General features: G+C 42.4%; 1 protein-coding gene across 1 annotated transcript in view; it reads left to right on the top strand.

The window, feature by feature from the left end:
• Positions 1–935: 935 nt before the first annotated feature.
• LOC136577888 (sodium channel protein type 2 subunit alpha-like) overlaps positions 936–11,104 on the top strand; it is a 101,677-nt gene continuing 91,508 nt past the window's right edge. Inside the window, exons 1-3 of the mRNA XM_066577808.1 lie at positions 936–1,202; positions 6,025–6,143; positions 8,931–9,020. Coding sequence (XP_066433905.1) covers positions 936–1,202; positions 6,025–6,143; positions 8,931–9,020 — 476 coding nt within the window. The remainder of the gene's footprint in view (positions 1,203–6,024; positions 6,144–8,930; positions 9,021–11,104) is intronic.

Here is an 11,104-nt window from a genome sequence, read left to right as displayed (position 1 = left end):
CCTACTGCTAGAACCCCAGAAATCCCCATAACTGTGTCCCTGGATGGAGCGGCGATGCCCATGCTCAACTACCGCTCCATTCACTTTTGTGGGCCAAGCGGAAATCAATGAGCTCAGCAATCTCCATCTGTCCCATATAAGTGAACGCAGTGGTGGTCAGGCATGCATATTGCCACTACCTTTACAGAGGCATTTGGGGGGTGCAGTTGTTGGGATTATTGGGGGGCTCTCAGTGATCAGACATTTATCTCCATAATAAAGCATCTGATAAAATATATTCTATATTCCTCTATATCATATATGTGGCATATGGAGGTACAGTATGACTCCTTAGGGTATGTTCACATGGTGGAATCCAACACAGATTTTTCAATGCAGATTCTGCCTCTGACATCCTGGCAATAATCTGTGACTATGCTGCATATTTCTGCCAAGGAATTTGCTGCAAACTGCATGCAGATTGAACTCTTGTGTATCGAAATTCCATCTGAATCTGCATTAGGAAGCAACTTATTTTTCCCCAAGATGTGGATATCAAATCCATAGCAAAAAATCAGCATGGAGAAGACTGTAACATTCAAATTAATGATTTGGTACCTAAATCAACTGTGTGAACATATTCTTGATGCCTTATTACAGGTCCATGGAACTCATAGACTCAGTTTGGAAAACATATAGGTTGTCCATAGACATGTATGGTGATTGCTGGAAGATCATTTGGCCTAATTCCTCATAACATGTACCTTTACAACACTGTTAATTTGGATCATTAAACAGCATTCGCAACAATATGTGTGCAAAAATGTCCCTATATTTAGCTTGTCGGAAACCAGCCTGCATCTGGTCTATGGAAGTCAACATTAATGTATCTGTTTTTTCTGACAGTTTTGCTATGCATCAAGCTAGATGGTAAATAAGGGGAGCAGGATGAAAAGATGGAGCAGCCAAGGCTTGTACCACTTGGATCTGACAGCCTCCGATTTTATACCAGGGAATCTCATTATTCTTATCAAGCCAATGAGAGACGTAACGGAGAGGAAAAGAGTTCAAAGAATGGAAAGCAAGAGGCGGAAGAGTGGATTCCAAAACCAAATAGGGACTTGGAAGCTGGTAAAAAACTGCCATTTATCTATGGTGACATCCCACCTGGAATGGTATCAGTACCCCTGGAGGATCCTGACCCATACTATGCTAACCAGAAGGTGAGTCCACCGATGTTAAGAAATATTTAGATTTCAACATTCCACCAGTTTCTAGCTCATGAAATGGTAGGAAAATAGAAAACCTCTGTTCATGGATAGAGCTAATTGGTGTACAATTTATCAATACTGTTAGTGTCTGATTTTTCTTATGACCATACAGTAGCTTCGAGAAATATTACTGCTTATATGTCCTGTGATGTAGGGTACATTAAAGAGGAATTCCCCTTATAGACATTTATGGCATATCCACAAGGGTTCCAGAAACCTGCCTGGTGAGGTGGCCATTGGTTGTTTGCTTCCAGACAAAGAATAACTGTTGAGGTGGCAGCGCATGTGCATGCCGATTCATTCACTTCTATGGGAGTTATGCAAAGAGCAAAGTGCTTTCATTTCTCTGTTGGTTCTCCTCCTGGATGTGGTAGTCAGCAGAAGTCTCATCAAGCAGGTTGGGTCCGCTGTTCTCTACATAAGGCTCAATGTTCATGAGCGGATCTGATTTGTGGAATCCGCAAATCAAGCCACCCATAGGGAAGCATGGATGTCCGCGCATGAATTAAAGAATGTGGATTTGTTTTGTGGACCTTTTGGTCTGGAAAGCAAATCGCAGCATGCTCCATTACAGTGCGGTTCCTGCACGGAAAGCTTCCATTGAATTCAATGGAAGCCGTTTGATCAGCGGCCCGTTTGCAATTCAACTGAATTGCAGACGGGCCGCGGATTCCACGAGAAAGCAGTTAAAAAAAAAAAAAAACTCCACTGCGTTTGTGCTGCAGGGCGGTGGCTGGCACTTCACCACACATCCGCAGTGAAGAAAATAGAAGACCCGGACAGGCACACAGAAGACCCGGAGAGGTAAGCAGTGTCCTCGCCCACAGGAAGGGTCGGATTCTGCTGCGGGCTCCCACATGCGGAATCCGACCTGCCTGTGGACATAAGCCCTTAGTGTATGTAGGTCCCAGAGTTGTAACCCACATCCATCAGACACTTATGGCATAATCTGTGGAGATACCACCCTTAGGGCGCCCACCCACTGGCGATTTTTTTTTCTTTGCGTTTTGCGTTTTTTCTGCAGAGCAATTAGAATTGAATGTACTCCTGTCCACTGGCGTGTTGCGTTGCGTTGCGTTTTTTAACATAGGAACTGTCAGTTGCATATGTGTCCTTATTTTTCTCCTAATGCACCCATGAAAGTCAATGGAAATTAATGGAAAAGCCGCGAAAACGCCGCGAAAACGCGGCAAAAAACGCCGCGAAAATCGCAAACGCCAGTGGGTGGGCGCCCTTAGGGATCATTCTCATCACCGTTTATGGATTACGTTTTCCTGTTTTCTCATGGGTACAGGAAGATAGAATTCTGTCCTATGATCAAACCAAACAGCACTTTACAGATGCCATTGACTTTAATAGGGTCCATTCTTGCTTCCATTATACCCTCTGCCATGTTCCTATATGAGAAACTAATATATCCAAATAAGTATGTATAACCCCGCGCCAAAAGTATATGTCAAGTAGCTGCGACCGTGAGTAGGCCACTACCCCAGCCTACCAGGATATAGGAAATACACAACGAATAATGTACAATGTGTTATAAAAAGCACTCACTAAGCAATGACGGGTGGAGGTGCAGGAGCAGAAGGCAGTGATCAGCAGCTAAAAAAAAAAGCACAGAGCACACATGTGAGACACAGCCACTGCATCCGGTAGCGGCTGCATACTCAGATACTGCAGACTGGGGGTGATGTCACCTAGCCTCACTCACCTCAAGTTAGGAGTTTTTTTTGGCCTTTTTCAGCCTCCAGAGTTTTGGGGGGCTTTTACAGCTTCCAGAAGTATTTTGCGGCTTTTTCAGCTTCCATAGTGAGGCTAGGTGACGTCACCCACAGCCCACAGTATCTGCATATGCAGCCACTACCAGCCAGATTAGCTACGTCTCACACGTGTGCTCTTTGCTTTTTTTTCTTAAAGGGGTTGTCCCGCGGCAGCAAGTGGGTCTATACACTTCTGTATGGCCATAATAATGCACTTTGTAATATACATTGTGCATTAATTATGAGCCATACAGAAGTTATAAAAAGTTTTTTACTTACCTGCTCCGTTGCTGGCGTCCTCGTCTCCATGGTGCCGACTAATTTTCGCCCTCCGATGGCCAAATTAGCCGCGCTTGCGCAGTCCTGGTCTTCTGCTCTCTTCAATGGAGCCGCTCGTGCAGAATGCAGGCTCCGTGTAGCTCCGCCCCGTCACGTGCCGATTCCAGCCAATCAGGAGGCTGGAATCGGCAATGGACCGCACAGAAGAGCTGCGGTCCACGGAGGAAGAGGATTCCGGCGGCCATCTTCACAGGTAAGTATAGAAGTCACCGGAGCGCGGGGATTAAGGTAAGCGCTCCGGTAAGCTTTCTGTACGTCCCTGCATCAGGGTTGTCTCGCGCCGAACGGGGGGGGGGGGTTGAAAAAAAAAAAATCCGTTTCGGCGCGGGACAACCCCTTTAACTTCTGGTCACTGCCTTCTGCTCCCGTCCTCCACCCGCCATTGCTCGGTGAGTGCTTTTTATATTGACATAGTGTTGTTCTTTGTTGGCATAGATTTCAAGTTTAGCACAATGTTTGTACATTATTGTACAAACTTTCACTGCTTTCACTTATGAATTAGCAGTGCATAAAGCACTATTTAGTCCTGGATTTTAACAGAATTCTCCGATGGAGACTCCAAATGGAATCTCTAATGCAGATGTGACTGAGCCCTAAGGGTGTTTTAACACATGGCATATTTTGGTGCAGTCCACAGCAGATTTCACCTTTTCAATTGAGGGGGTGACATTGCTGATGTGCATCAAATCTGTGGAAAATCCCCACCAAAATCCATGCCAAATTCTGCATCATTGGTGCAGATTTTGACACATTCACAGCAGACTTCACACCTTTCAATTGAAAGGGGAAAAATAAGCTCTGGATCCACATTAAAAAACGTGTCAGAATTGGCACCAAATGGTGTGGATTTTGATGCAGATTTGGGTGCTGTTCCCCACCAAAATCTGCTATGTGTGAACGTACCTTTAAGATTAACTTGTTTTAGAATAGAGGATTGCATATACATTAGTTTCTTATTATTCCACCTTTACATAATTCCCTTCATATGAGATACAGCAAAAAGAAAAAACAGGAAAGCCATGGGCCAAATTTAAATAACTCACCATTTCCTTGTCAGAATAGTTATGTAGTCTGGTGGCCTAAATGGACAATCGTCCTTTTATACTTTTTAGAAAATGTAACAAATGTACAGATATTGATTACCTGGCTTCGTATATACTGTACATCTTACGACTATGTTTGCAATCTCCAGGGGTTACATAGATCAATAGGAAAATTGCAAATGAAGTACAGAAATTGTGAAACTGCTCCCTTCTAACCTCAAATAAGCCTGCCAGGGCCATCCATGTGGAGCTGAACAACTTACAATGGTCATTCCCATGAAACAGATGGGCACTTATTAAATAGCCTACTAAAGAGCCAAGTTAGTAGGTTACCACATATGTTAGATATATGTTGCACCACCCCTACTCAGCAAGATTTCTTAACCTTTCTGAAGTTCTAAAAGTTCTTCTCAAAGTTGATGCGCCATCAAAAATGACCTGGCGTTGGCGTTCCACGTGGTTCCATACATGTTATATTGGTGATAAATTTGGCAACTGGGCAGGCCACGGAAGTTTGACAATGCTGTCGAGGCATTCCGACACCCTTTCTGTGTGTGGCCAAGCATTATCCTGCTGGAAGATGCCTCTTGAAAGCTCTGCCATGAGAAGCAACACATGTGGCTACAGGATATCCTGAACATATCGCTGAGCTGTCATTGTCCCATGTAACACTACTCAGGTTGACCGACTGTCATATGTAATGCCCCCCCCAGACCATCACACCATCAGTGAGGTCAGTGTGCCACTCTACAGCAAAGACAGGATTTAAGTGCTCACTCCAAGTCTCCAGAAACAAACACATCATAAAACATCATCAATTCCCAAAATAAACCTGGATTTGTCTCTGTAGATAACTTGGTTCGACTCTGTAGCAGTCCAGTTTTGTCTCTCATGACACCACTACAAATGGAAGCGATGGAAGGTGGGTGTTAAAGGCAATACACGTAATGGGCGCCGTGAGACTAAATTTTCTCTAGACAAGAGCCCGTAAATGGTTCCAACACACTCAGTTGCCTGTAACGATGGTGCCACCTGTCTCTGGATAGCGGACAACAAAACAGTTGGAGCTGCTCATGCTTGTCGGACGATCAGATGATCCTCTCTACTGGTGATCTGCTGATTATCTCCTGAACCTGATCATCTTGTCTGTGTGCCCTTATGCTTCCATTGGTCCCAACACCTCCTAATGGTCTTCGTAGAATGGACCATGAGCAATTTGCTGATATGATCATACAGCTTCTCACATTCCAATAATGTGCCCCCTATGAAACTCTGTTAACTAGGGAAAATTTCTTTGATTGCTTTGTAGAGTGGTCAACAAGCTCTACACAAGCGGAAAAAGAAGTCCACTACACACTTCAGGTCCTTTTATAGGCCACGGTTGGAACCACTTTTAGGGCCCCAGGTGGCAAGTCTGTTCATCTACTCACGCCACAATTCTAATCATTTGCATATCTGCCTGAGATGTAACTACATGCCAAGTTTTGCAGCAAAACAACAACTTCTAGGCCCTTGTTTTTTGTTTTTTTTTATTTACAAAGAGTGTATATGTTGATGTAAATATTTAGAAAGTATCTAAGATCCCCGATAATTGCCATACCTAAAAATTACAATTTTTTCTTTTTCTTTTAGACCTTTATAGTATTGAATAGAGGGAAGGCAATCTCCCGCTTCAGTGCCACGTCTGCCTTGTACCTTCTGACACCTTTCAACCCCATCCGTAAAGCAGCTATAAAGATTTTGGTGCACTCATATCCTTTTATACAGATGAATAATTTTGTATTAATCTAAGTTATAATTGCTTGTATTATCATTTTGTCTGACATATAATATTCAATCTTGATGTTTTTTGTAAATCTGGGTGAACACCAGCTAAGCAACCCTTTCAGTTATCAAGGATTGTTATCAATGCTGCTGCTGCTACTGTAGGCTCTGAAAAGAGCAGGGCACAGGGCCATGTCCTGGACCTAGAATTGACACTACCACTGACTGTCACCTAGAGTCCTGAAGATACTGGAGATTGACTAGTTGGTTTATACAGCAGAGAGTTATATAATGGTGAACAGTAGCCATTATGGGATCTAAAGTTATTTTTATATCAGTTATCCTCCATCTTTTCTTGAAACAGATATTTCTGCCTCAAGATCTAAGCTGGATCTCAGATCTCCTCTTCCTTCTGAGCTGTGTCTGAGGGCAGCCAGGCACATTACATATAGATTGGCAGAAACCCCCAATTTACTGTTGGACAGGCCAATCAACTAATGTGTATAGGGTTCAACCAACTCTCCTCCGACAGCACATTTCGGAGGAGACATGCTGGATTTTAACTGCCTGATCCTTTTGTTCTTGGCAGATAAGCTGCTGCCAGAGATGTCTGTCAGTGCCTTCATCGCTTCTCTACATTCAGAACACATGTACATTCAACCAAACTGAGCATGCATGCGTACTGAAGTGTTGAGAGAGAGCTGTTGGCCAAATGGGTGTTTGGCCAAGAGCTATCTAATATGCAGGGGCCACCAAAGAGTTATTTTACATGGAATAATTATCGTTCAGTTTATCGTTGGATCGTGCAAAACTTAATGACAATTGTTCAGTGTAAACACTTCTATCAACTGAATGAAGAATGATAATTTGTTTGCTTATCATTCAGTTTTTGCAGGCGTACAAATCAAACAACGATTGGCCCATATAAACAGGCAGTTCATGAACGACTACTTGTTTACTGTGAATGTAGGTGGGTGGCCTGAGTGATCTTCTGCCTGTTCCACCTCCATTCACTGAACAATTATTGCTTCTGAGTAAAAGCGCAAGAGCAATAATCGCTGGGTCTACTGTCAGGCACTTAAGAGCCCAACAATCAAGCTCTGTAAAAGGATCCTAAGGCATTACATACAGCTAACATGTATCCTGCTCTGCAGTGATCAGGCTCCAGAACCCTGAAACAGCTGGGTAGAAATGAATGGCTCTTCAATTTGGAGGAGTCTCTGGTTTGGCTGACTAAGGGCGCCCACCCACTTTTGCGTTTTTTCTCAAGAGCAATTAGTTTTGAATGTACTCCTGTCCACTGGCGTTTTTTTTTTCAGTCCGTTGCAATTTTTAACATAGGAACTGTCAGTTGCATATGTGTCCTTATTTTTCTCTTAATGCACCCATGAATGTCAATGCAAATTAACGGAAAAAGCCGCGAAAAAGCCGCGAAAAACGCACCAAAAACGCGCCGAAAACGCTGCATTTTTCACGCACGAAAATCGCAAACGCCAGTGGGTGGGCGCCCTAAAGGTGCATTTACACACACAGATGATCGCACAAAAATTAATCAGAAACTGACAGTTCTGAGCAATTATTTTGCACAGGTACTAATGGGCTAAATCAGCCCTCTAGTACTTCATTGCATGTATTTAGAGAACAGCTGGTGGTCTGTTCTCAAAATGCATAGCTATTGTTCTCCAGCGGGACAACAGCTGTTAAAGAATGTTATCAGCTGTTATCACACTGCCTACAGAGAACACAGCATGCGGTCCGTCTTCTTTTATCGCCCAGAGACGAGGATTTCAAGCGGACCTGAACTCAGCGATGGACGAAAAGTGCACGGTAAGTGCATGATGGGTGCACATTTACACACAACAATTATCGCTCAAAAGATGGCTTTTCAGAGAACTTTGAGTGATGATTGTTGTGTGTGTAAAAGGGCCTTAACTCATTTACATACATTAACCCTAGATAGCTTATCTATCTATTGATTGATCAATAGGCAGGCTCAGACGAGCCACCCTTATAAAGCCATTAGCTGAGGATCTGTAGGTTCTATTTACATCTGTGCTAGGGATTCAGTTTTCTGGATGAACAGATCAGTAGAACTAAACTGTGCCGAACGGACCCCATTAGCTATAATCGGGTCAGTTCGGTTCCTGCACCTATCCGGCATTTTTGCCTAACATAAAAAGTCCTGCATACATAACTTTTTTGTCCGGCATTTCATGTCGAATCTGCGCCGAAAGCTCTGAACCGAGATGTGAATAGAGCCTTAGTTTTATTACACATCTTTGCATGTCATTTGTATCAATGGGCAGCAAGCATACATATATTATAAACCATCCATTTAAACTCACATGTAAAATACAGTAGAGATTTTTTTTCTCTTCTCTGTAAATGACAGACCTCGTATTGTGGGCTTCATGCAATTTAATCTGTTGGTGTTCCATAAATTTCATTTCCTTTCTTTCATGAACATTGCTCTATCGCAGTTCCTATTCAATGTTTTGTGAGTCACTATTTGGTTTAATGTCTGCCACAAAAGCTGTTCCATTTTTTTTTCAATACACAGTTTTGTTTTACCAGTACATTTTCTGGAAATGGAAAAAAAAACATAAAGAAAGCTTATATTTAACTCTCTAGGATAGCAATCTTTTGTGCCGTAATCAAGAAATGTCATTGCATTATAACTGCAGTGTTGGAACTATTGATTTTCCATATTTAAGTTGCTTTAGACAATAACATAATAAAATATATTAATGTTTAGCTTCCTTGACACAGATTACATTATTCAACATGTTCATCATGTGCACTATTCTTACCAACTGTGTGTTCATGACCATGAGTAATCCCCCGGAGTGGACCAAGAATGTAGAGTAAGTACTTGCTGAAAATACCAGATAGACATGGCAACCAAATTCTTACAGATATTCAATGAAATGTTTGGGAATTGTTTATGAATCACACAGAAGCGTTCATCTCTTTATCTGAATGAGTATCTATCGTATGATCTTTAACAATGGTTTCCCTCAATTTTCTGGTAAAAGAACAGGTAAGATGTATCAAAAATGTGCGGAAGGTTAAGAAGAAGTAGTTGCCAAAAGCAACCAATGAGGTGACTGCATAAAAGGGGTTTTCAGTAGAGATGAGTGAGTATACTCGCTGAGGCACATTACTCGAGCGAGTAGTGCCTTAGCTGAGTATCTCCCCGCTCGTCTCTAAAGATTCAGGAAGCGGCGGGGGACAGCAGGGAGGAACGGAGGGGAGATCTCTCCCGCCGCAACTCACCTGTCACCCACGCTGGCGGCCCCCGAATCTTTAGAGACGAGCGGGAAGATACTCGGCTAAGGCACTACTCGCTCGAGTAATGTGCCTTAGCGAGTATACTCGCTCATTTCTAGTTTTCAGGACATTAGCATTGATGACCTTTCCTCAGGATGGGTCATCAATAGTTGATCTGCTTGCTGCTGCGAATGCACACGATATCAGGCTAGCTCTTGTAACAAACCACAGGCAATAGGTTCAGGGATTCCTTGGTTTTCTGGTTCGGTTTCAGCCTGATGGGCAATGGATTGGCATAATTCTCAAGCGGCGAGCGTCAGGCCAAGCTCCGTAAGCTAGGTCATGGTCCCTTTTTTTTTCATAGGTAGGCATTCGGAACATAAGGGACTTTTGACTCGGTTCTGGCCACACCAGTTTGGGTGAGGGTTTGGTCTTGAAATAGTCCCGATTAGCAGCAGTGGCCATGAGACTTCGGAGGTAGTTGACATAGCAGTTGCCATGCTGGACAAAACAGGATTTAGTGTAGCGATAACAGTAGTGTAAAACTTGGGTCCTGGTCTACTGGGTTAACTTGATCTCTAGTTCTGTTAGTAATGGTAACAAGAAGAAAAGGCAAACCAGATATCATCAAAGTCCTACATCCAGTTAACCGGGAATTGTCTTATGCAAAGTCTGTTGATATGGGTTCACAATGCATGTGAAAGCAAGAGCGGAGGAACAGCTTGTACTCGGGTTATCCAGCTTTTTAACTTTCTCTTCACCTTCTCAGGGGATACTGTCTGTAGGAAAGTCTGCAACACTGTGATATCACAAGGAGTGACTCCTCTATTTGACTTCCACCTCACATCAAGCTCCTGGTCTGCTTTACTTCCTGCCCATCTTTCCTACTTAGAACTAACTCTTCCTTCGCTCCTGCCTCACTTAAAGAAACAATACAGATGAAATCAAACAGTATTATCCAAACAAAGAAACATAACATCTCTTACCCCCCTTACGCTGTCATGGTAGACAGAGCCAAAATCAGACAGCTCTATTCATAGTGCAGCAGCCAGGGTTAATATTGCAAGCGCAACTCTCATTAAATTCAATGCAATACCAACCCAGACCATTGCACTATATGCAGAGCTGCCAGCTTCTGGCTCTAGTCACAATGACTATATAATGTATTTAAAAACTTTAAGCATTTTAACATTGCTTTAAAATGAGATGTTAACTTTATTCTGCTAGTCAGTACAAATGGGATGATACCAAATTTATGTAGTTTTTTTTTGTTTTTTTTTTAAATGTCGTATTATTTTTAATAAATAAAAGGATCTTTATTATTTTTTTTTTTTAGAAAATCATTGCTTTCTGTTCCACATTCTGAAATTAATAACTTTTTTATTTTTCTGTCGATGATGCTGTGTGAGAGTTCGTTTTTTGATCACTTTTTTTGAAAATTTTATCCAAAAAATGCAATTCTGGCATTATTTTCTTTTTACTTCTATATGAATCCACAATGTGCATTAGTGAATAAATACCAGCGCTCTGGGTATATACAGCCGCATTAAGGACAAAGCCTGATTAGAGTAAAGAAAAGAACTCACTTCCATGGGGGGTTCTAAATGTTGCGAACCTCCCACACAATCCAGGTGCGCCTGTAGATATTTCCAATATCCTTACTTCGAGGTAAACAGTC

The sequence above is a fragment of the Eleutherodactylus coqui genome, chromosome 8 (assembly GCF_035609145.1).
Source record: "Eleutherodactylus coqui strain aEleCoq1 chromosome 8, aEleCoq1.hap1, whole genome shotgun sequence".
NCBI classification, from domain to species: Eukaryota; Metazoa; Chordata; class Amphibia; order Anura; family Eleutherodactylidae; genus Eleutherodactylus; species Eleutherodactylus coqui.
Note: the sequence above shows the minus strand (reverse complement) of the source record. Positions and strands in the feature narration are given on the sequence as shown.